This window comes from Lissotriton vulgaris, chromosome 10, assembly GCF_964263255.1.
Source record: "Lissotriton vulgaris chromosome 10, aLisVul1.2, whole genome shotgun sequence".
Classification (NCBI taxonomy): Eukaryota; Metazoa; Chordata; class Amphibia; order Caudata; family Salamandridae; genus Lissotriton; species Lissotriton vulgaris.
This window is the reverse complement of record NC_141698.1, coordinates 297,752,324-297,779,250: the sequence shown is the minus strand read 5'-3', so window position 1 is coordinate 297,779,250 and position 26,927 is coordinate 297,752,324. Positions and strand designations below refer to the sequence as shown.

Sequence of the window (26,927 nt, the reverse complement as noted above, 5' to 3'; positions counted from 1 at the left end):
GACGCCATAATTGTATTTGGTAATTGATTAATGATCTCCTGCTCTCAGATTGAAAATTCACTAATAAGACCAGAAAGTCTTGAACTAGCCATCTTCCCGGAAGACCAGAAAGTCTTGAACTAGCCGTCTCCCTCGGTGATCATGTCTAACTTGGGGAGAGGATGTAGCCTAACGGTTAGGGTGGTCGATCTCAAATCTTGGGAACCGGGTTTGAGCCTCGACACCGATGCTCAATATCCAATGATTCTGGGCAAACCACTTAATCTCCCCGTGGACAACAAAAGAATGTGTCCTTGTGTAACGCAATTGGAGCTCATGTAAAGTGCTCTGATAACTGATACCATCGGGTCAAGTTTGCGCTATATAAAACATTGGGGAAAAAATTGGAGAATAGCCATTATCATAGGTTTATGAAGAATAGGAAGAGGGCAGATAATTAATTCTGATATGCAAAATAAAGCCTCATTAGGCTACAAGACTTTAACCAAGATTTCAATAGAACCAAATAAATTCTTTGTCAGGAGGCGAGGATTATGCTCTACTTTCTTCATCCCTTCTCTTAAAAGAATGTAAACTTTCCTTCATGTTTACTAGGAAATATTTCATTTGCAATGGTACAAACTGTTGGAAAATTGAGAAACAGTTGGAAAATTAAGAAATAGTAGGCAGAAGATCAACAAGTTGTGTACAGGAGATGTGTGCATAAAGGAAAGAGGGCTTACGGAGCCGAGCTCCCTGACTTAGATGAGCTCCCTGACTCGGACGGACGGGGTGTACCTGCTAACGTTTCTTCCTTTCCACCCCGTCCGCAGGATCCATTGGACGTTTCCTGGGTTTCTCCGGCTCTGCCTTCAGTACATCCGTCACTGCATCTGCCTTCTGTGACGCTGGGGGCGTGTTCTCTGGCATCTCCAGCAGTCGACCAATCAGGTGAACGGTCGTCATCTGCACCTATCCAATCGGACGAGCTGGGGGCGTTTAAGGAAGCCCCGTCTTGGTTTGTCGGCGCGGAACCTCTGGGATGCCAGCCGACGCACGAGGAGAACGCCAAGGACGAAGAAGGAGGAAGTACCATGGAACCGCTTCTGGGACCCCTGGAGCAGAGACTCGACAAGCCAGGAGGCCAACGTTACCACGAGCCGCCCCGCCACACTTCCAGGGGAGAAGTGTGGCTCCACAAGGTACGAGGGCGTTTTCAGGGATAGTTTAAATCACGGGGTGGGACGGGGTAGCCTGAGGGTGGTCACTGTCGCCGTACCCTGCCGTCCGTCTACACTTACAGACTGCTATAGATGGTGGTAGCACCCTGGTGATCCCTCACTACCCTACCCTCCTCTCATCTGTTGTACATATCGACCCCAGCCCCTAACGTGGCTGCTTTTCTTTTCCTTTTCCCGAGCTTATCTCCGGACCAGCGACCATCTCTGGTTAAGTCAAGACGGGAACCGAAGATCCCGGAAGTCCACCAACGGAGAGATTCCAAGCTTATGTTGTGTACCCTACTGGACATTGTGTTATTGAACCCCCCCTTGAGACTACCCCGATACTGTCAAACCGAATAAAAAACGGTTAACCATAGACTCCAATTCGTGGCGACTCTCTTTCTCCCGACCCCACTCCCCACAAGTGGTGCCGTGACTCGGATCCTTCAGTGAACCACGCCATCCGATACAGAATGGAAAATATATTAACCCAAATGGAAGCAGACAGGACTGCGTTTTCCCAAGCCATCCAGAGCCAGTCTGATAACATACTAAAATTGGCAGAGGGCCAAACACAACTAATGACTGTGTTAGGACAAGGAAGGGCTACAGCCCCACCCCCAGGCACAGTTGTTCCTCTACAGAAATTTAGTCCAGGAGAGGACCCCTTTGCTTTCATTTTGAACTTTGAGAGAGCTGCAAGAGCCAGTTCCTGGCCGGGGGATAGGTGGCCTTTCTATTTGGCGCCTTTGTTAGTTGGCGAGGCCCAGGCAGCGTATCAGACAGTGAATCGAAATGGAACCACTGCTTATGCGGTCGTGAAACAGTATATCCTCGATAGGTTGGGGGTAGACGGGGAAACACATCGACTTCGGTTTCGTCAAGAAAAAGGGTCTCCCGGGGATTTACCCAAAACCTTGTTTTTCAAGTTAAAGGAGTCTGCTGACTTATGGCTAAAACCCCATGAAGGAAACATCAATGCCATTATGAACAAAGTGTATCTTGAACAGTTCATCGAGGCCCTTCCCTATAGCACTCAGAGGTGGCTTAAACAACATGCGGGTTTAACGTTGGAGCATGCCATAGAAATGGCGACTTGTTACGCCCGGGCTCAGGGTAAGCCTTACATGAGGGAACCTGAGAAACCCACTAAAATTTTGCCACCGGTCAAACCTGAAAAAAAGTTCCAAAAACCAATACCAGAACCACCAAAGGTGCGGTTCCAACGACCTGAACTGCCAAACTCAGGACCTCAATGTTATGACTGCGGAGAGTGGGGTCATATTGCTCGATTCTGTAGGAAAAAGAAAGAAAGAGAAGACGAACCCATGGACGTGAGCTATGCCCCCAGGTCCATCCTGTATGCTCAAGAAACGGGAACCACTTTCTATGTACGGGTCTCTCTGAACGGTACCAGTATAAGAGCATTGTTGGATTCCGGCTGTAAACACTCAGTTATAAGAGAAGAGCTGGTAGACCAAAGCTCTCTCATTGCGGGGAGACGGGTCAGCATTCGTTGTGTCCATGGGGACGTTAAGGAGTATCCTGTAGGCAAAGTCACGTTGTACACACCCTCAGGGAAAAGCATGGAAGTTGTCGTAGGGGTTATGGCTGGTCTACCCGAACCCATAATCATAGGGACAGATAACCCTTCCTTTAACACTCTGTTGTTAGATACACTCCACCACTTATCCCTTCCCCGTGACACCTTGTTAGCCGCAGAACCCGGGGCCAGGGACACCCATTTCAGGACTGCCCAATTGAACGATGCAAGTCTCACAAACGCATGGCAGGTTGCACGAAACGGACAAGATCCGTCCACAAGAAGTTATCCCACTTTTATTGAGAAGAATGGCCTACTTTATAGACACGCCAAAGCTGACGCTGAACCTCAACTGCTGGTCCCGTTAGCTGTTGAGGTTGGTCTGTTAGCTGGCCACTCTGGGGTGGAAAAAACGGGTCAGTCCATATTGCGACATTTCTTTTGGCCAGGTATTTACGCCCAAGTCCAAAAATATTGTCAGGAATGTAGAATATGCCAGAAACGGAACCCCTACACTCCTCCTCCTGTCCCTTTGGTACCCATGCCTATTATAGGGGTCCCATTTGATCGTATAGGCATGGACTTAATCGGCCCTTTGCCGAAATCCTCACGAGGACACCAGTACGCCCTTGTGTTGGTTGATTACGCCACGAGATATCCTGAGGCTTTTCCTCTTAAGGCAGCTACTTCAGCAGCGATAGCCCAGAGGTTAGTTGAGGTGTTCTCTCGGATGGGTTTTCCAAGGGAGATTGTTACCGGTCAGGGCACCCCTTTTGTTTCCCGTTTGATGCAACAAGTATGCGTACAATTAAACATCAAACACATTAGGACATCTGTGTATCACCTCCAAACAGACGGCTTGGTTGAGCGATACAACGGCTCCCTTAAGCTAACGTTAAATAAATTGTTGTCTGGTGATGGGAAGAACTGGGACCAGTTACTACCACTGGCCCTCTTTGTACTCCGTAGTCAGAAACAGTCTAGTCTAGGGACCTCTCCATTTGAATTGTTGTTTGGGAGACCCCCTAGAACGCTTCTTGAAATCACTAAAGATAGTTGGGAGACTGAGGGAGCACAGGAAGCTGAGGCCCTATTAGATTACACCCAACAACTACAGAGCAGGTTACACAAACTTAGAACGCTTGCTCACGAGCATTTAGCAGTAGCCCAAACCAAACAGAAAATCCTGTATGATCGTAGTACGAAGTGGAGGGTATTGGATGTAGGCGATTGGGTTCTGATTCTATTAGCCTCCTCTACACACAAAATGCGGAAGGAGTGGCAGGGACCCTTCAAAATTTTGAGGAAAATAGGACGCACTACCTACTTGGTACAGTTAGGAAGAGGCAAAACCCAAATGTATCATGTCAACATACTTAAAAAATGGTTAGGGAAACCCCCCCAGACAGTCAATGTAGTGTCTCCTGTATCCGATACAAACCATACAGTCAGTGCTGCTCCTATCAATCCTGATCTGTCTGCTACACAACAACAAGAAGTTAAAGACCTACTTTTGTCTCATACAGAAGTCTTCTTGGATCAACCGGGCCGTACACACTTGGCAGAACACAGTATTCCTACTCTCCCCAATACAGTTGTAAAACAAAAGCCCTACCGAATCCCAGAGGCAAGACGCTTAGCATTCCAGGCCGAGGTAGACAGTATGTTGGAATCCGGGATCATAGTTCCTTCCCACAGTAACTGGTGCTCACCGGTGGTCTTGGTACCGAAGCCTGATGGTAGCATCCGCTTTTGTATAGACTTCAGGGCTGTTAACCGGGTGACTAAACAAGACGCATACCCCTTACCTAGGGTCGATGAACTACTGGAACGCCTTGGTGAGGCTCGGTACATCACCACCATAGACCTCACCAAGGGATATTGGCAGATACCCCTTGCACCTAAAGACATGGAAAAGACGGCCTTCTCAACCCCTTCTGGTCATTACCACTTCACGGTACTTCCCTTTGGGTTGCATGGGGCGCCAGCAACGTTTCAGAGGGTCATGGATACACTACTGGCTCCTCACTTGCACTACGCGTCGGCTTATCTAGACGACATTGTAGTGTTTAGCAAGACATGGGATGACCATTTGAAACACCTTGGGAATATACTGTCAAGTCTAAAGGATGCCAACCAACACATTAATGCAAAAAAATCCCGATTTGCTTTTCAACAGGTCAAGTATCTCGGGTACCTTTTAGGGGACGGTCAGATTAAACCTCAGACCGAGAAACTAGAAGCCATCAAAGCGTTACCCTACCCCTCTACAAAAAAAGAACTCAGGGCCTTCTTGGGGTTGGTGGGTTACTACCGCCGGTTCATTGCTCAGTTTGCTAGTCTGGCCGGTCCTCTCACTGACCTCTTTGGGAAAAACGTTAAGTCTGCTTCACTTCCCACTCCCTCTGTTGTACAGACTTCGGCCTTCCAGGCTTTGAAGGACTCTTTGACTTCCTCCTCTGTTCTCATTTCTCCTGATTTCCTCAAACCGTTCATCCTCCAGACGGACGCATCTGGGGTTGGTATTGGAGCGGTTCTTTCCCAGGAGGATGACAAAGGGGCTGAAAGACCTGTGCTCTTTATCAGCCGCAAGCTGTTTCCTAGGGAGCAGGCGTATTCTACGATTGAAAAGGAATGCCTGGCTGTCCGTTGGGGAGTTGAAAAGTTGAGATACTATCTCGAAGGGAGGCCATTTGTGTTGTATACGGATCATGCTCCCTTGCAATGGCTCCAACGTAACAGAGGGAACAATGATCGCATCCTGCGTTGGTTATTGGCCCTGCAGCCTTTCCAAATTGAGGTCCGTCACCGAAAGGGTTCTTTGCAGGGGAATGTTGACTTTCTGTCCCGTTATCTGATTTCCCCCGATCGGGTCAATCCTGGGGGTGGGATGTGTCACGGAGCCGAGCTCCCTGACTTAGATGAGCTCCCTGACTCGGACGGACGGGGTGTACCTGCTAACGTTTCTTCCTTTCCACCCCGTCCGCAGGATCCTTTGGACGTTTCCTGGGTTTCTCCGGCTCTGCCTTCAGTACATCCGTCACTGCATCTGCCTTGTGTGACGCTGGGGGCGTGTTCTCCGGCATCTCCAGCAGTCGACCAATCAGGTGAACGGTCGTCATCTGCACCTATCCAATCGGACGAGCTGGGGGCGTTTATGGAAGCCCCGTCTTGGTTTGTCGGCGCGGAACCTCTGGGACGCCAGCCGATGCACGAGGAGAACGCCAAGGACGAAGAAGGAGGAAGTACCGTGGAACCGCTTCTGGGACCCCTGGAGCAGAGACTCGACAAGCCAGGAGGCCAAAGTTACACGAGCCGCCCCGCCACACTTCCAGGGGAGAAGTGTGGCTCCACAAGGTACGAGGGCATTTTCAGGGATTGTTTAAATCACGGGGTGGGACGGGGTAGCCTGAGGGTGGTCACTATCGCTGTACCCTGCCGTCCGTCTACACCTACAGACTGCTATAGATGGTGGTAGCACCCTGGTGATCCCTCACTACCCTACCCTCCTCTCATCTGTTGTACATATCGACCCCAGCCCCTAACGTGGCTGCTTTTCTTTTCCTTTTCCCGAGCTTATCTTCGGACCAGCAAACATCTCTGGTTAAGTCAAGAAGGGAACCGAAGATCCCGGAAGTCCACCAACGGAGAGATTCCAAGCTTATGTTGTATACCCTACTGGACAGTGTGTTATTGAACCCCCCCTTGAGACTACCCCGATACTGTCAAACCGAATAAAAAACGGTTAACCATAGACTCCAATTCGTGGCGACTCTCTTTCTCCCGACCCCACTCCCCACAACAGTACATGGAAAAACATGTAGTATTTGCTAATTGACATTGAACAAAAAAAAGCAAGCTTTCATGTTAAACACGCTGTTTAAAAACAAGAGGTCAGTTTACTGGCCACAGATGTCAAAGAGAAACCTGAAACAAATTGAGGTACAATATATGGAACAGCACTCGCATATGCCTTTTTCAGAAGAGGCATAAACTATTTGGCTGAAGTAATGGTATGCCTAAATGTAAGCATGACTGAAGCCCACCTAAGGGTGACATGTTTGAAATAAAAAGGAAATACAAGTAAAAGCATGCATATGTTTCAGCATGGCTCTCGCCGAGAGGTTAGTGATGTTCAAATGGAAACGTTCAACTTCTGCTGGATAGAAAGGCAATTAAAAAGAATCTCATTCCCGGACAAAACTTGGGAAATTATTACATTTAACTGAAAAAAATGAAAATTACAAAAAAATATTATTGTTTGGCCGGCAGTTAACTCAATCAAACTTGATGCCAGTATAACGTGTACCTTTTTGTTTCATACAACGGCCTCGAGAAATGTACTTTCTATGGAGAATCAGATTTTATAAGGGCTGATTTTTTTCGGGGCCTACTGGCTCGGTCTGGATAGGGAGCTCGAGCTGGCAAAGAACAGGTGTTCTATTCATGCAAATAGTGAATGAGCAATAAAGATTGTTTTAAATCTTATGTTTTATCTTGTCACATTTGCGTTGGAAGATAGAGGACAGATGTCAGCTTATTCTTTCTTAAAAATTGCTGCCTATTTTATCCGGGAGATTGGTGTTTACAAAATCCTCTAACTTGGCAGTCAGAGAAAAAAGAGTAAAGTGAACTGCCTGACAATCATGCTGAACAGGCAGTGTGAAACAAAAGACTGTAGGCTGCCATTTTTTTCTAAAACACAACATTTAAATAGCTTGTAATTTAACTATAAATATTTCACACAAAAAATTCAGTAGTTAGGAAAGCACTTTTTTGTAATTCTGAAGTGTGCTGGAAACAAAGATTTTAATAGGATCAAACTGAACGAAAACACTTTACTTGAGAGATGCGCAAATGATAAATATTTTCTGAAACCTGATTTCAATTTCCACACATTATCATTTGTATGCTGTATTGTTTTATCGGTAAAATTGCATGTCAGTGGGAATGACTGTGGCCATGTCAATGAAGATGTGCTGTCTGTAATAGGACAGTGCACTACCTCGTCAGGCTTTAGCAATACATTTATTAAAAGTGAGAGTTTTTAAACATGAACTGAGAAACATTCCTGCTCCCGCCCTGATGATATTGCTTTTAGTAGACCAGGAGGCAAGTCAGAGGTCATGTGTACCCTATATGTTGGCTAGATTTTTATTAGGCATATAGCAAAAGTTTAGTCTATTAAATCAGACAAAAGAGTTGTTGGTTGGCAGACATGCCAAACTCACATATTTGAAGGTTCTGTCATGTGTGATAATACAGAAAAGGGTGATTCTGAGAAATAAAATATTTGTCTAGGATGACATAATTTGAGACCAGTTTATGGATCTAGCACATTACAGTTAGGTTGAGTGGATTATTCAAGTCACTAGACCTACATGTCTGGTAACATTTATATGTTTTTTGGAGGCCTGAACAAAATAAGACAAGCAATAACAGACATGGAGTGTGTAAAGGGAGTGATAAATGACAAACACCACAGTGCTAATGATGTGATAGTTGACAAAAGAAAGCAGTGCTAAACTTACTTGTGTGCTTTTTGAACACGTGCAACATGTGAGATCTAACAATTTCAGTGAATCTGACATCATTTCATCCTAGGGCATCAGCAATGTTCATGTACATCCAAGATATCAATTTCCATATACTGTAAACATTTTAAGCTGGATTGTATTTTGTTCAGAATATATTTCGAGCTACGCAATCCTAATCTTGCGCTATATAATACTAACTCTCTACCCTTTCCAACATGTTGGGTAAACAGAGATTGCAAATCAGACAGTCTCTCAGCTGGCCGTGTCCCTTCCCTGAAGAAAAATAGGCTACACTTGGCATTTTAGGCAGGGTTCCTGAGAAAGGCACATTTGCATATATGATTGGCCCCTACCACAAAAGCTTCCGAATTATAGAATATAATGGACCCAGAGTACGTACGTATTAATTATGCATAGCCATCCATTAAGCATATCCATCGGTCTAGTTTCGTATCTCTAAGCGAGTTGATGCATGTGGCATTAGGATGCCCAATCCTGACCTCTCGGTGCCATTGAGATTTACATTACAACACACTGAGGAGGCAAAAGGCTGAAGGATGTCTGAAGGTTGTTTGTGTTCACAGCTGACTACACTAGCAGATTAGACTGCATTGCTTTTTTTTGGAGCGGGACCATAGTTAATTCACAATTGATTTTTGCATGCAAAGTAGACCTGGAGGGTTATCAGGCAGTGTGAAGCTCCCCAAGTCGATTTGAAGGAGAAATGCTAATTGCCTCATTCAGACCAGATCTTCGCCAAAGCCTAATATTGTGATAATTTCTGAGTCTACAATGGGGATACTGAAGAGTGATGGTGGTATATGAGGAACTGTACATCGATCATGATATAGATACTTCAAACTTTATCTCTTTCCACTTATGAAAGATATCCAAACTTCTGCCTTCAAGAAACAACTCATCCAGAAATAAACACAGCTACTGGATTCCCCCCTCCTCGAGGATGCTACATGAAGAGTTTTTCTTATACATACAAATTAGACTCGTACCATGCCCTAAGAGTCTTGTACAAGTTTCTTTTACTTTACATCACGGTTTACATTTAATATGCTTACATGCAGATACAACTTAATCAATGTGATTCTCTAAAGTGAGGGGTTAATAATGCATGTCTTCTTACAATAATAAACTGTAACATAGTATTAAACAAAATGTCTGCATGTTTTGGACCATTGTACGTGGTAAACAAAGAAGGCAAATGCAATAGGTTTTCTCCTAACAGCTGCTTCCTACAGAGAAATGCTGTACTGTCCAATTAATGTTTCACTGAGAAGTCCTGGTACTGCTTATAGAGACTTAATGCCACCACCCATAATAAGTAGTTATGCCACACAGCTACTATACTTATGTCCCAACCAAAGTATTGTAGATGTGCTGAGAACTGCTGGTGCTGTGCATTAGTAGCGTAATATCCCTGTTGAGAAATGCTGCCACTAACTAGTAACAATTTATTATATCAGGCCTGCAGAAAAGTGTTTGTACTGATCATTAGGGGAACTGAAGCTCTATAAAGAAGTGCCAGAGCGGGCCAATGCAAGTACTAAGAGCTAGTCCTAGCTTGTTAAAAATATAGTAGCTGCATTGAGGAGTGGTGTTACTGTCAATTTGTAGAGCAGTCACCCTGTGGATCAGTGCCAATAATGTAACATTTAAAGTGTTGCAGCAATAGTAAGCTCCACCAGCACTAACGTAGCATGACTGTAGGAAGGTAAGATAAATCTGCATGTGTACTCCCACTTTTTGGCTGGTGCGAAGCTGGTTTTCGACTAGTCTGACTGGGATCCTACTAATCAGGGCCCTAGTCTATCTGCTTTCTCCCTAAACTGTTATGTTATGTACTTCAGTACACTCCAGATTGAATACTGGGGTACCCTTATCAGTCCTTGGTATATGGTACCCAGGTATCAAGGGCATAGGTACACCAGAGGCCTCCCTTGGGCTGAAGCATGTATTATGCCACCCATGAGAGGCCATGCAAAATGGAACTACAGGTCTGCCATTGCAGCCTGTGTAAGTTGATGCATGCACCACTTACTTAAGATATAGGTTTACTATATCCAAGGGTCACTGCACTTAAAACCTATGAGTCATCCATCTAGCAGGCCTTTACAATCCTGAAGGAAGGTGCTTGGTTCCACACTGACGGGAACCGGAGCCTGTGCGCGAGCGTTCTAAATTTCTCAGATCTCTTGACAGCGAATTATTTAGACCCCAAATACAGTTCTATACTGAAGGCATTTGGAGTCTCTGCACGAGCGGTTTAAAATTCCACTAGATCTCTCGAAAGCGACTTGAATGCACCCAACATGCAGAGGTGCTGATTCATTTGTGCCCTCCCATATCGTGATTTCACCAGCTGGGAGTATCCTTTCGAACTTGATAGTCTGATGGTCTCATCGCCAACACAGACCGAAACGCCGACTGCGAAATCTACTTCTATGTACAATTGTTTATTTGAAGGAATTTTGTCTGATGTATCAGATTGTTTCCCTCTACCATTTTGTAGAATAGATGTTTACATAGTTCCTTTGTAGGCAAATTTATGCACCTCTAGAACTATGTTTGGTGGATTTCAATTTCTTTCTCCCTAGTTCTCAATTGTTCATATATTAAATATATGTTTTGTTTGAAGTAAATTCCGCCCCGTATGTTACAATCTGTATTTCTATGACAGTAAACTGCTAAGCAAAATCATTCTTTCATTGTCAGATTGGTCAATAGTTCACCACTAGTCAGGGTTGAACCGCCACAATTGTTTATGAGATATTATCTCTGAAATTCATCTACAAACAAAATCCCTTGTAGGCAAATTTTCACTTACTTTAATCTCTTGGGCTGAAGCATGCATTATGCCACCCATGAGAGGCCATGCAAAATGGAACTACAGTTCTGCCATTGCAGCCGTGTAAGTTGATCAGGGCTCGAAAAAAACATTAAAAATGCACTAGACCTGCTGGTCTAGTAATCTACAAAATCTCCTCGACCTAACTGAAATGCACTTGACCTCTGACTCTGAATGAGCAAATGTGACAAGTTAACAAGATTTAAAAGCATGTTGATTGCTAAATTACTTTGTGAGCAATAAAGATGCCTTTAAATCTTGCTATCTTGTCACATTTCCTGGCTTTCAGAGGCAGAGGTCAAGTGTCAGTTTGTATTCCTACTTGCGAGCGGTCCAGTGAATTTTTCACGCCTTGTTGATGCATGACCACTTACTTAAGATATAGGTTTACTATATCCAAGGGTCACTGCACTTAAAACCTATGAGTCACCCATCTAGCAGGTCTTTACAATCCTGAAGGCAGGTGCTTAGTTTTAAGTGAGAGGGTGCCCCTGCATGAGCAGGACACTCCTGCAGCCTACAGAGTCCATTCTCCCGGGTTGACAGTGAAGCAGCCATACTTATGTAGAGGTGCATTATGCGACCGCATGATGACCATCTCAAAAACAACTGCAAGTAACCCTATAGTGTTTGATGTCAATCATGTTGGAGTCATACCCCCACAACGTGGGAAGTATGATTCCACCCCTCAGAAACGAGCTTTGTTGGGTCCCTGGTGTTCCCGGTACCGGCCTTCTAATCCCAGGCAGCACAAAATGGTTGCTGCCGACCAGAGACACATATCTGCCCTCCTGCTGCTGAGCCAAGCTCGAGTAGGGAAAGGCAGAACAATAGGTATCCTGTCACAGGGAGGTGTAACCACCTCCCAGACAGGATTTAGTGTATTAGGGCTGGTTGGGTGTGTAGGAGAGTAGGGTCTGCAATCCTATGATCACCCAGATTTTTTGCTTTTGTTTCACTGGTTTACGACTTTCTCTGGCTGTGGGCCTGCCAATCAGACCCACAGCCTGGCTGTTCTCTTTCTAAATTACGATATGTACCCTAGGTGCATTTACCAATTGGTACTGGGCCACCTTATCAGACCCCGTAACGCAGGGCATAGGTGTACCCAGGGCCGCCAGGGGCTGCAGCATGTATTATGCCACCCCTGGCTGGCCTCCTAAATTTGACACAACTGGCTGCATGACAGCTGGGGGCAAAGTTGTGTAATCACCCTTTGCTTTAGGTATAGTAGCTCTATATCTAACCATACAATGGACACCCGAGTTCCTATCAGTCACTCCTATGGCAGGCCTTGACAATCCTGAAGGCAGAGTGCGTGGGCTCGTGTGAACTAGGTTCTGGCCCGAGCCGAGCCCGGTTGCAGCTTGCGGAATCAAGACCCAATGGCTGTTCCATGATAACGCGTACCACATCTGTAACTTCGGTGTCGCGTTATCAAGGCATGTCGAGTAAGGTGTCATACGAATCGGGATGCTGCCCCCTCACCAATTCTGGCGACGAGGTTAGCACTCCGCCCTTCTAGAGGGACACGACATGTACGTAACTGTGAACCCCGGTTAAAGTTAACTAAAGCCTCAGCTCCACAAAATGGATGCTGCCACCACAGACACGAGTCTGACCTCCTGCTGCTGGGAGTCCTTCCAGCGAGGAGAGCTTGGACAAAGGGTTTCCTGTCGAGGGCGGTGTTCGCACCGTCCCAGACAGGGTTTGTGTATTCTGGGTAGGTAGGGCTTTTGCGAGAAGGTGACTGCGGAGTGGCACCCCGGTGCTCACTACGCATCTGCCGGTTAGAACCAGTTCCAGGGGCACCAGCCCTGGCCTGGGGAAAGTCCGGCAGGGGAGAGGGGTGTAACTACCCCCCTTCCTGGTCCCACCCTTAGGGCAGGACCTAGTCATGTACCCACCCCTTTCTTTAGAATAAAGGCCGGAGCGGGGACCCTTCCAAATTAGATCATCTTTGAATCAAGAACTACTTTCTACGAAAGGACATTCGAGACTCTTCTCAAGATTTCTCCCTTGTGACTAAGGAGTAGTCACCCTGCATCAGCGGGCACCATCTAAGAACTCTGCGGTTTGCTGTAAGTCCTTCCTCAAGGAATCCGACGGCCCAGCTCGACGAGAACCGGCTTCCCTGGCACCTCTGACCTCTACCCACGTCATCAGCTCAGCTGTGATCTGTGGGTGCGACGAGACCTCGAGGGACCGGCCATCATCAGAACCTGCACGCTCTTAACCAGCAGGACCATCGAAGCAATTCTCTGGTGAGTGCTCTGGGGTCCGAGAAGCCCCGACCCTGAGCCGCTCCAGCACCGAAGTGCAGTCTCCCAGCATCTCCACGATCTGCGTGGGGCCCTTCTGCTCGCTGCTCAGCACGTTGTCCGGTCACTAGCCGCTGGCTTGTGCCCTTCCTTGACGACGACCGACAAACAACTCTGCTGGTCTGGTTGCTCCAGATCGGCCCTTGCTCCCTTTTCCGAGAGGAGCACCCCGGACCCTCCTGGTCCATTCAAGACGCCATCTTAGGCCTACCACGTGGCCCTGAGATCTGCCAAGGCTTGTTGCCCCAATCCTGGGCCCAGCGACGCCGACAGCATCATCCTTCGTGGGACAGCTCGCACCTCCATCCTGGTCGCCGACAACGCCTCCTGGTCCGTGAGACTGCAGAGCCTAGCGTCGCCCACTCACCTGGTCGAGGTGACGGCCAACCGGTGCCCTCCTGGTACCCTCTGACTACTGGCTAGTAGTACGAACTTGGTCCCCTCTGCTTTCAGGTATCAACGATCTCTGATCCAGGCTTGGATCTCTACGAACTATTCATCACTGGTCGCCGGCCAGCAACTCCTTTTCTTCCGGCTCCTGGCTCGTCAGCGAAGACCCCCGATGCCTGTAAGACTTGTGCAGCCGCAGCCCTCGTGGCTAGGTAACTTCGGCATTTCGGTGCCTGCATAGCCTCCTTACTCTAGGGTCCTGAGTCCCTCGCTTCCGACTTGCCTTATCGGGTCCGCCCGAGACCACTAAACTTCCCGTGTCTTCGGACACTTGTTTTAATTGTGCACTTGAAGTATTTTCCTAAGAGATCTGGTTTGTGCTTAGTACCCTGTCCTCATAAAGAGTACAGGGCTGTTGTGATTCTTAAATAAATATACCGTTTATTTTCATAACACTTGTGTGGTGTCCTTTCACTGGGTGTTCAAGGGATACATGTGTGGTAAACAGCTGGCTTAACACGCCCTCTCGAGTCTTTAGCCTTAGACTGCTCGTATCCACGCTACTAGGATAGCTGGTCTATAGGTTGACTTACAACCAATCACCATAAGGGTCGTTTGGAACGATACATAGCGGTCGCTAGAATAGCGAACGCTGCATATCGGGCCAACTTCTCACATTGGTGAGCAGCGGGTGGGATTTGAGCTTGCTGTTGTTTTACCACACGTATCCTAAGAATATCTTGTTGAAAGATCACATAAGTACTGTTAGTACATATAACTAAGCTTAGAATACTCTGAGTTCTACTGAACCAGCTGTTGCAGCTCCTCAAGGCCTAGCACACCTTGGCTGCAACTCCTAGCAAGGGATCAGTAGGTAAACACATAGTGTAGGTAGGTGCATCACTTACACCACACTAGAAACAGTATGTCGGACAAAGGAGGAAACTCTGAGTCTCCCCTTGTGTCAGTTGACCCTCCACAGGTCATCCCTTCAAGATATACTGTGCTGAGCTTCAAGGAGTTAAGACAAGTGTGTCACTCCAGGAAGATCAAGCAGGGGTCTAACCCCACAACGTCCTTTCTGATTGGTCTCTTGGAGACTTATGATGCCAGAAAAGCTGAGACCCTTCCCAGCTCTTCTAATCCAGAAGGAGACATGCCTCCCCTCGAGGGAACCAGAGACGATCCTGACCTCATCCACCTCGCAACTGAGAACGAAGATGTGGAGGATGATGAGGATGAGGATCCCTCTGGGGATGAGGCAGATAAGGGACAGGTAGAAGTCGTTAGACTAAGCAGGTCCAACTTAAGCAAGCATGACAGTGGTACTGGGGGACCCCCGGGGCCACTATCAGGTCAGCTTAACATTGGGAATGGACGAGCCCGATCGCTGTCAAGAGACTCTGGCAGATCCCTTCAAACCAATGGCTCTCACAACTCTTCTCAAAGAGGGATGACGTCCCCTCAGAGGAGAGTGTACGAAGCTAAGGAAAGGGCAGCTAATCTGAGGATTGAAAGGGAAGAACTTGCCCTGGCCAAAGAAAAGCTCGCCTTTGCTAGAGAGCAACAGTTAAGTGGGGCAGTCCCCACTGGTGGCAGCATTATACCTAGCAATAGGGAAAGGAGTTTTGATACGAAACACCTTGGTAAGATAGTGCCCCCCTTTAAACAAGGGGACGACATCCACAAATGGATTACTGCTTTGGAGAGGGCCTGCACTGTGCAAGGTGTTCCCCAGAGTCAGTGGGCAGCTATCTTGTGGCTCTCCTTTGAAGGTAAAGGAAGAGACAAGCTCCTCACCACAAGGGTAGAGGATGCTAATAATTACCACGTCTTGAAGAATACACTCGTCGAAGGGTTTGGCCTAACCACGGAGCAGTACAGGGTGCTGTTCCGGGATACCCAGAAAACGCAGTCTCAAGATTGGTCTGACTTTGTCGATTGTGCCACTAAGGCTTTTGAAGGCTGGTTGCTGGGCAGTAAGGTTACTGATTACGAAGGATTGTATAATTTGATGATGAGAGAGCAAATTTTAAACAATTGTCAGAACCAGTTGTTGCATCAGCATCTTGTCGACTCGGATCTGACCTCTCCCCAAGAATTGGGAAAGAAGGCAGACAGATGGGTTCGTACAAGAGTTAAACAGAACCAGGGCCAGAATCAAGGTGGTCAGAAGAAAGCAGACCAGAAGGGTAAAGATTCTAAGGGGGAACAAAATGACCAGAGGTCTTCGACAGGTCCCCAACAACCCAAAGAGGGTGGGGGTCAGGCTCCCCAAAAGAAGAAAGAAGGCCAATCCAAAAGATGGTGCCAGTACTGCAAAAGTAAATCTCACTGGTTTAGTGAGTGCACCAAGAAAGGAGGAGGGCAGACTCCTGCCACTGCAGCCCCTAAGGCACCTGTGCCCCCTAGTACAGCCAGCAGTGGTAGTGCACCTCCCAAGGGTTTAGTAGGGTTAACCCTGGGTTCTGAGGGGCGTGACAACTTAGTTGGCACACTCACTCAGGCTGTCCTTGTCAGTACAGGGGATGTGGATATGTCCCCTGACGTAAGTCCCAATACTTTGGGCAAATACAGACAGACGCCTTTCATAAACGGAAAAATGGCTCAGGCCTATAGGGACACTTGTGCCAGTGTCACCATGGTGACACCTAACTTTGTGGACCCTAGACAGATCATGCCAGGTACAGAATTCCTGGTGACCAATGCAAGCAATGTCACTACCAATCACAGTATGGCAATTGTAGCTTTCTCCTGGGGAGGGGTAACTGGCCAAAAGAAGGTTGTAGTTAGTTCAGACCTCCCAGTGGATTATTTGTTGGGCAATGATTTGGAGTCATCACAATGGTCAGAAGTGGAGCACCGGACTCACATGGAAATGTTAGGCTTGCCAGCACATGTGTTCGCTGTGACCAGGTCACAGGTCAGGAAATGCCCCACTGAACAGGTGCTGGATCCTGGAACAACGGACCAGACCTCTCCCAAGAAAAAGAGCGGTAGGGTTAAGGCTGCGCCTTCCCCCTTGCCCCAGGTCGTGGATCAAGTCTCAGAGGAGGCTGACCTACAGGAATTGAGGGAAACTGAGCCTAGGGAGTTCGAACTTGATCAAGTTGAATTCTTGGGTTCAGGGGGACCCTCAAGGGAAGACCTGGGGAAGGACCAGTTAGACTGCCCTTCTCTTGAACCCCTCAGACAGCAGGCTGCTGCTGAGGCTGCTGGGAACGCCACAGGTACCAACAAGGTATACTGGCAAGATGGACTCCTGTACACTGAGTCAAGAGACCCCAAGCCTGGCATGACCAGGAGGCTGGTTGTACCCTTGTCTCAGCGTGGTTTCCTACTTACCTTGGCCCACGAGATTCCCTTAGCAGGTCACTTAGGCCAGACGAAAACGTGGGACAGGCTTGTCTCACACTTTCACTGGCCTCATATGAGCGAAGATACAAAGGAGTTTTGCCGCTCCTGTGTCACTTGCCAAGCCAGTGGTAAGTCAGGTGGCACGACAAAGGCCCCCCTTATACCAATGCCTGTGGTGGGGGTGCCCTTTGAACGGGTGGGGATCGACATCGTCGGTCCCATGGAACCACCAACAGCATCAGGGCACAAGTTTATACTGGTGGTAGTGGATCATGCCACCAGGTATCCTGAAGCTATTCCCCTTAGGACCACTACAGCACCTGTTGTGGCAAGAGCCCTAGTTGGAGTATTCTCCAGAGTGGGTTTCCCTAAGGAGGTCGTCTCCGACAGAGGTGCAAACTTTATGTCGAGCTACTTAACTGCTATGTGGAAGGAATGTGGTGTCAACTACAAGTTCACTACACCCTATCATCCACAATGCAATGGGCTTGTTGAGAGATTCAACAGGACCCTCAAAGGGATGATTCATGGACTACCTGAAAAGCTTCGGCGTAGATGGGACGTCCTGATCCCCTGCCTTTTATTCGCTTACAGAGAAGTCCCACAGAAGGGGGTTGGCTACAGCCCTTTTGAACTTTTGTACGGGCATCCTGTGAGAGGACCCCTATGTTTGGTGAAGGAAGGATGGGAGAGACCTCTCAAAAAGCCTGCAGCCAACATAGTGGACTATGTGCTTGGCCTCCGCTCGCGGATGGCTGAATACATGGAGAAGGCATCTGAAAACCTTAAGGCCAGCCAAGAACTCCAAAAAGCTTGGCATGACCAAAAGGCTGTCTTGACTGTTTACCAGCCCGGACAGAAGGTGTGGGTGTTGGAGCCAGTGGCCCCAGCAGCACTCAAGGACAAATGGTCCGGGCCCTACACCATCCTGGAGAAAAAGGGAGAGGTCACCTACCTGGTCGACCTGGGAACTCCCCGGAGCCCCCACAGGGTGCTTCATGTCAACAGGCTCAAGGCATATGTCGACAGGAAGGACATGAGTTTGCTCATGGCCCTAGATGAGGGACAGGAAGAGGAGAGTGACCCTCTCCCCGACCTGCTCACTCAGAATCCTGACGATGGATCGGTCGATGGTGTTGTCTTTTGTGGCAGCCTCTCCGAACATCAACAGAAAGACTGTAAAAAGGTTCTTCAGTCTTTCAGACATATGTTCTCTCTAACACCCAGTCAGACCGATTGGTGCACCCATGAGGTTGACACTGGTGACAGCTTGCCCGTCAAGAGTAAAATCTACCGGCAGCCTGATCACGTTAGAGACTGCATCAAGAGTGAAGTGCAGAAAATGTTGGAGCTGGGAGTCATTGAACCCTCGGATAGCCCTTGGGCTAGTCCCGTAGTTCTAGTGCCGAAACCTCACACCCAGGGCGGTAAGAAAGAGATGAGGTTCTGCGTAGACTACAGGGGTCTCAATGCAGTCACTAAGACTGACGCCCACCCAATACCAAGGGCAGACGAGCTTATCGATAGATTGGCTTCGGCCAACTACCTAAGTACGGTTGACCTGACAGCTGGGTATTGGCAAATCAGGTTAGCTGAGGACGCCAAGCCTAAGACCGCATTTTCTACCCCTGGTGGGCATTATCAATTCGTGGTGATGCCCTTTGGTCTGAAAAATGCACCTGCCACCATCCAAAGGTTGGTGAATCAAGTCCTTACTGGGCTGGATGACTTCTGTGCGGCGTATCTAGACGATATTGCTGTCTTTAGCTCCACCTGTGAGGATCACCTGGTCCACCTGCGGAAAGCGTTAGAGGCTCTGCAAGCAGCAGGCCTCACTATCAAGGCCACCAAGTGCCAGATAGGGCAGACACAGGTTGTATACCTGGGCCACCTTGTAGGTGGAGGCCAGGTTCAGCCACTGGAGAGCAAAATACAGTCAATCAGGGACTGGGCTCCTCCAACCACCCAGACTCAGGTTCGAGCTTTCTTGGGCCTGACTGGATACTACCGGAAGTTTGTCAGGAACTATGGTTCCATCGTGACACCATTAAACGAACTGACAAGCAAGAAAATGCCAAAGAAGGTTCAGTGGACAGCGAGCTGTCAAAAAGCATTCGATGACCTAAAGCAGGCCATGTGCACGGCGCCTATCCTTAAGAGTCCGGACTACTCCAAACCATTCATTGTCCAAACAGATGCTTCTGAGTTGGGTGTGGGAGCTGTTCTTTCTCAACTGAATTTTGATGGTCAAGACCAGCCCATTGCTTTTATAAGCAGAAGGCTGACCCCTAGAGAGAAGAATTGGTCAGCTATTGAGAGGGAGGCCTTTGCTGTGGTTTGGGCCCTGAAGAAGCTGAGGCCATACTTGTTTGGCACTCACTTCAAGATTCAGACCGACCATAAGCCCCTCTTATGGCTAAATCAGATGAAGGGTGAAAACCCCAAACTGCTTAGGTGGTCCATTTCCCTACAGGGGATGGACTTTACAGTGGAACATAGACCTGGTACTGATCATGGCAATGCCGATGGGCTCTCCAGATATTTCCACTTAGAACAAGAAGACTCACCTGGTCAAGGTTAGCTTATTGTTCCGACGTTTGGGGGGGGGTCATGTAGGAGAGTAGGGTCTGCAATCCTATGATCACCCAGATTTTTTGCTTTTGTTTCACTGGTTTACGACTTTCTCTGGCTGTGGGCCTGCCAATCAGACCCACAGCCTGGCTGTTCTCTTTCTAAATTACGATATGTACCCTAGGTGCATTTACCAATTGGTACTGGGCCACCTTATCAGACCCCGTAACGCAGGGCATAGGTGTACCCAGGGCCGCCAGGGGCTGCAGCATGTATTATGCCACCCCTGGCTGGCCTCCTAAATTTGACACAACTGGCTGCATGACAGCTGGGGGCAAAGTCGTGTAATCACCCTTTGCTTTAGGTATAGTAGCTCTATATCTAACCATACAATGGACACCCGAGTTCCTATCAGTCACTCCTATGGCAGGCCTTGACAATCCTGAAGGCAGAGTGCGTGGGCTCGTGTGAACTAGGTTCTGGCCCGAGCTGAGCCCGGTTGCAGCTTGCGGAATCAAGACCCAATGGCTGTTCCAAGATAACGCGTACCACATCTGTAACTTCGGTGTCGCGTTATCAAGGCATGTCGAGTAAGGTGTCATACGAATCGGGATGCTGCCCCCTCACCAATTCTGGCGACGAGGTTAGCACTCCGCCCTTCTAGAGGGACACGACATGTACGTAACTGTGAACCCCGGTTAAAGTTAACTAAAGCCTCAGCTCCACAAAATGGATGCTGCCACCACAGACACGAGTCTGACCTCCTGCTGCTGGGAGTCCTTCCAGCGAGGAGAGCTTGGACAAAGGGTTTCCTGTCGAGGGCGGTGTTCGCACCGTCCCAGACAGGGTTTGTGTATTCTGGGTAGGTAGGGCTTTTGCGAGAAGGTGACTGCGGAGTGGCACCCCGGTGCTCACTACGCATCTGCCGGTTAGAACCAGTTCCAGGGGCACCAGCCCTGGCCTGGGGAAAGTCCGGCAGGGGAGAGGGGTGTAACTACCCCCCTTCCTGGTCCCACCCTTAGGGCAGGACCTAGTCATGTACCCACCCCTTTCTTTAGAATAAAGGCCGGTGCGGGGACCCTTCCAAATTAGATCATCTTTGAATCAAGAACTACTTTCTACGAAAGGACATTCGAGACTCTTCTCAAGATTTCTCCCTTGTGACTAAGGAGTAGTCACCCTGCATCAGCGGGCACCATCTAAGAACTCTGCGGTTTGCTGTAAGTCCTTCCTCAAGGAATCCGACGGCCCAGCTCGACGAGAACCGGCTTCCCTGGCACCTCTGACCTCTACCCACGTCATCAGCTCAGCTGTGATCTGTGGGTGCGACGAGACCTCGAGGGACCGGCCATCATCAGAACCTGCACGCTCTTAACCAGCACGACCATCGAAGCAATTCTCTGGTGAGTGCTCTGGGGTCCGAGAAGCCCCGACCCTGAGCCGCTCCAGCACCGAAGTGCAGTCTCCCAGCATCTCCACTATCTGCGTGGGGCCCTTCTGCTCGCTGCTCAGCACGTTGTCCGGTCACTAGCCGCTGGCTTGTGCCCTTCCTTGACGACGACCGACAAACAACTCTGCTGGTCTGGTTGCTCCAGATCGGCCCTTGCTCCCTTTTCCGAGAGGAGCACCCCGGACCCTCCTGGTCCATTCAAGACGCCATCTTAGGCCTACCACGTGGCCCTGAGATCTGCCAAGGCTTGTTGCCCCAATCCTGGGCCCAGCGACGCCGACAGCATCATCCTTCGTGGGACAGCTCGCACCTCCATCCTGGTCGCCGACAACGCCTCCTGGTCCGTGAGACTGCAGAGCCTAGCGTCGCCCACTCACCTGGTCGAGGTGACGGCCAACCGGTGCCCTCCTGGTACCCTCTGACTACTGGCTAGTAGTACGAACTTGGTCCCCTCTGCTTTCAGGTATCAACGATCTCTGATCCAGGCTTGGATCTCTACGAACTATTCATCACTGGTCCCGGCCAGCAACTCCTTTTCTTCCGGCTCCTGGCTCGTCAGCGAAGACCCCCGACGCCTGTAAGACTTGTGCAGCCGCAGCCCTCGTGGCTAGGTAACTTCGGCATTTCGGTGCCTGCATAGCCTCCTTACTCTAGGGTCCTGAGTCCCTCGCTTCCGACTTGCCTTATCGGGTCCGCCCGAGACCACTAAACTTCCCGTGTCTTCGGACACTTGTTTTAATTGTGCACTTGAAGTATTTTCCTAAGAGATCTGGTTTGTGCTTAGTACCCTGTCCTCATAAAGAGTACAGGGCTGTTGTGATTCTTAAATAAATATACCGTTTATTTTCATAACACTTGTGTGGTGTCCTTTCACTGTGTGTTCAAGGGATACATGTGTGGTAAACAGCTGGCTTAACACGCCCTCTCGAGTCTTTAGCCTTAGACTGCTCGTATCCACGCTACTAGGATAGCTGGTCTATAGGTTGACTTACAACCAATCACCATAAGGGTCGTTTGGAACGATACATAGCGGTCGCTAGAATAGCGAACGCTGCATATCGGGCCAACTTCTCACAGGGTGCACTTGCCAGCAACCAAAATTCTGCATGAGGGGCACATTTGGTGTCCCTGTGCATAGTCCAGTTCAAACCAGTCCTGGGAGCCATTGGCCCCTGCTCTGGCGCAAAACTAGACAAAGGACATGGGAGTAACCTCCCCACTGTCCAGACCCTCCCCTAGGAGAGTCCCCTGAATCTGTCCAACCCTCCCCCGTGGGTACAAAAGGGCTTACGGGGCTGTAGGACCCTAGATTCGACATGGAGAAGATTCTGAACCAGAAACCACTGAACTTCGACCTTCTGGACACTCTGGACTTCGTTTGGGCCAGTCTGAAGCATCGTCTGTGCCTGTGCACCATACGGGCTCCGTGTAGGAACTGTGGAGCATCAAGGACAACTGAAGATATCTCCCTTGGAGTGAAGGAGTCACTCCCTGCAACCGCAGGCACCACATCACAACTGACCGATCTGCTACTCCTGAGCTCCTACGGACTCTGATGGCTCCAGCAACACAGGAGGTGGGTTTCAACGTCCCTCGAGGTCCGAGCTGCCCTCTTACCAAGTTTGAGGCCAGAATCCCTTGTGGGGGCTGCAGTACCCGTACCCCTGCGCACCGCGTTCATTTGCAAGTGCATATGCTTGTTGGCGTTTCCCGAGCAAGTGCATTGGGCTCCAAGTAGCCCCAACCTATGGCACCATTTCCTACCAAGAACTCCGGCCTCCTCGCACTGAGTGCTCCGTGGGCTGCTGTTTGGTGAAATTGCTCAAGGTCCTCTCGCAACTCCTCTGCCTCAGGCCTGTGGGTCCAATAGAGGGTCAACTTTGTTCTTGGGCTCCCCTGGTTGTGCAAGGCTTGCCTTGACTCCCCTGTATTTGGTGAGTTTCCTGGGCCTTGCTGGTCAAAACAGTAACCTTCCTTGACCTTCTGCGTGGGTTGCCGTTGCCAAGGCTTGTTGGTGCTCCCGCCGGACACCGAACCCTCAGCACTCAACATCCTTCTTGGGACAGCTTGCATCTGGCTCCTGGTCATCCTCGACGTCTCTTGGTCCCTGTGGCTGCAGAGTCAAGAACTCCATCAACGCACCTGAAGCACCCAACATCGGTGGGCATTCGTCTACTGAGCCCCTGGTCACTCCTGAGTGAACCAGACTCTGTCCCCTCTGCTTTCAGGTACTCTTCGAGCAGAACCCACCTTTGGATTTGAACAGACACTTTTCTACTTTCCAGCAGCGGCTCGTTTTCGAAGTCCTCCATTGGGTCCGACGGCGGTTGCTGACGCCACTTCAGACCTATGCACCTGGCTTCCCTGGGATAGGTAACTGGGGTCTACACTATCCACGGGTGGAGTGGCTCTCTACCCTCCTAACTTCCATGGTGTTTCTTCGAAGTCCACTGGGAAGGGTACTTGAACTTTAAAACTTCAACCGTGACTTCCCCATAGAATTGTACAGAGCACGCAGTGGTGTTCCCTAACTGCACCCATCCTCCGTGGGGTTCCTACTTACTCACCTTATGTGGTTCCTTGGGGTCCCAGCGATTCTGCATCCTCTAGACACTGTCTTGACTCGAGTTGTGGTTTGGTCTACCCCTGGAGCCCACTGTGTATTAGTACTATTTACTATTGTTTCTGTGCTACAATATTGTGTGATTTGGAAGTATCTTCTTGTAGAAGATACTGTTACGTACTAGAGAGTGTTATATCAATAAATACATATTTTTATAACAACTGTGTAGTTCTCATTTCATTTAATCAATACTAATAGGTTGTGTTCAGGTGAAACAAGCTGCTTAACATTCCTTCAAGACTAAGCCTGAAGGCTGCTTTCCACAGCTACTACTTGGATAGATTGCTAAGGATATCTTTAACCTCTTAAATCACCATAAGGATTGTTTGAACTGGTACAAGGTGCCCACTTTAATTAGTGGACAACATATACCAGGCCAACTTCTCACAGTGACATAATGGTTCCCCTCAATAACATTGTACCTCAACTTCTAATTAACACTGCTCATATGGCCCTGACCTCTGTAACCCCATTCCCATGTACATCATTTGCTTCTCCTCTACTGCCCACACACGTGTGATAGTGACATTCCACAGTAAATTTCATCCCTATTCAAAAGTGCAATTGACTATTTTACATCATTTTAAAAACTAAGTCCACAAAAAGTGCAAGTCTCAAAAAACTTTTCCTTAAAATCTTCACCTGAACATGTGCCAGTCCTTGAGGTAGAGACAACCCTTGGGAGAACAGTAGTTGTTTTGAATAAAGTCCTTCCAATAACTAATAAATTCTGCAAGCTGCATCTGCTCTTTTGGATTGGAGTTGTACTCTTTGACGTCACAGTTTGCAACAGGAACTACCACTTCTCCTGAAACAGAAGTATTTAGAAGGCTGTTTATGAAAGAGCGACACAATGTCACATGAAACGTATTTAGGTATTCAAAAGTCTCAAATCTTACTACAAGAGTAGCAGTCGAAATTTCTACAATCAAAAATCAAAACTAGTTTAGGTGACTGCTAAGAAAGGAACAATTTGCATCATCGATGTGAGTAAATTACAGTGTGACTTCTGATGCAGCTGAAATGCTTTAAGGCTCTCTATGTGACACATAAACTGATTTTGAGACGTTTCAATTAATACATGAATAAGCGTGAACCATCTAAACGTTAAAGAGACATGAGAAATAAACGTGAGAAACATCGTTACTGCATCATAAAAGCATGCAGATGATTGTAGGATAGATTAAATCATATTCATTTAAATTAGATAGGTTTATATTTCATTAATCAGCCTTATCCCAATTATTTTAACACGTAATAGAATGGTAAAGTGTTGTACTCATGTGTTATAATGTTCTTAACTGTCCACTGGAGATACTAGAATTGTGTAAAGAATTAATTAAATAAAACATAAATTAGTTAACTTTGTGTGTGTATTGAGGGTTTTCCATTCTGAATTCCATCTTCAGTATATGTGAAAATCAGGCACCAAATGAGAAAAACAAAAAGTGGTGTGTTACATTCTCTTTCATTATATGTGTGTTTCTCTTTAAGGTTTATATCTGTCGCATGCACCTGCATGAGCTCCTGCGTGAGCCATGGCATGAGACATGTTTTTACTTGAAGGTGTTCTACATTCCAGTGGAGTTACTGAGGCTATGTATAGTATTGATTAGTGCAGTTGAACTGTGGACTCAGCACTGCCCGTACCTGTTTTCGTGCTGCTACAATAAATCCTGCTTAAACTGCTTCAGACCTCATTGAATATTTCCTACAAATTGGCGACGGTTCATACCACTCTGCAGCATGAAGGAAGAGTGGTATTTCAGAAAAGATCTTCTTTTTGAACATTCTTGGAAGTTTTTACTGGTATGTTTATTCTTTCTTTTTTCTATGTACACTTGATAGTACCAGCGGCTGTCCTTTATTGCTCTGATTGCACCTGCGGCGGTATTTTACTCAAAATATCAATTTTTTATTATATTTTGCTTTTCTTGCTAATTTCGTTATATCGGACTGTACAGTAATTTTCATTAATTCCCCTTGTTCCGCTTTTAAAACGTACAAGACTTTTGCCTGCTTAACGTTTCTTCTACTTTAATTTCGAAAGGAAACATCCTACCGAACTCTGGCGCTTTCCCCGAGACCACCGCAGCGTTTTCACGAACGTACATCCAATCACAGTACGTCCTTCGTCACTGCGCTCGGCATCACGCTGCGTCCTACTTCATCACGCTGATGCTACGCTCCATGTCATCGCGCTTACGCTTTCGGCCATTTTATGAGTGCTTTCCTTAGCAACACTCGTTTTCCTTAACAACGCTTTGATTTGCCTGATACGCTTTCACGAACAGACTTCAGTAAGTGGAAAACAATTGTTTTATTCATAATTTTTTACCCATTTTTGGGCAAATATCATTGGTATACTGTTTAGAGTTAAATTACTCATCCTGGTATTTCTTCAATGAAGAGATTGATTAGAGACTATTTTTGGTGGCCAGGTGTTGATAGGTTCATCGATAAAACTGTTAGAGAATGTACAGAGTGTTGTTCGAGTGAGAGAATGCTTAAAGTTTACACTCCACCATTGAAAGTGGTGAAATGGCCATCTCAACCTTGGGAGAAGATAGCGTTTGACATTTCAGGTCCCTTCTACATGTTGCCTGAGGCTTCACGCTATGCTTTGGTTATTATCGATTACCACTCCAAGTGGCCTGAAATCAAGTTTGTTTCTAAAGCTACCACTGAGGCTGTTATAAATTTTTTCAAGGACATATTTTCAAGAGAAGGTTGCCCATTGTGCCTGGTAACTGATAATGGAGTACAGTTGACCTTGTTAGAGATGAAAAATTTTCTTAAAGAATGCAATGTTGTTCACAGGCTTACTTCTGTGTATGAACCTCACGAGAATGGTCAGGTGGAGAGATTCAATCAAGTGCTGAAAAAGTTCATTGTGGACTCAGTTAAGTACGGTGGAAGTTGGGTAAGTGCACTGAGAGAACGGTTATGGAATTATCGTATTACACCACATTCAACTACCCAAGTAAGTCCTTTCAAGTTGTTTAAAGGGAGAAATCCTGCGTCTAAAGTTTTACCATGGTGGTTAAAAATGAAGTCATTTCACTTTACAGGT

The 26,927-nt window shown here is 47.7% G+C and overlaps 1 protein-coding gene across 1 annotated transcript in view; it reads right to left on the bottom strand.

The window, feature by feature from the left end:
• JMJD4 (jumonji domain containing 4) overlaps nucleotides 1-26,927 on the bottom strand; it is a 159,810-nt gene that overhangs the window by 116,065 nt on the left and 16,818 nt on the right. Inside the window, exon 2 of the mRNA XM_086941071.1 lies at nucleotides 24,497-24,662. Within this exon, the coding sequence (XP_086797197.1) occupies nucleotides 24,497-24,662 (166 nt within the window). The remainder of the gene's footprint in view (nucleotides 1-24,496; nucleotides 24,663-26,927) is intronic.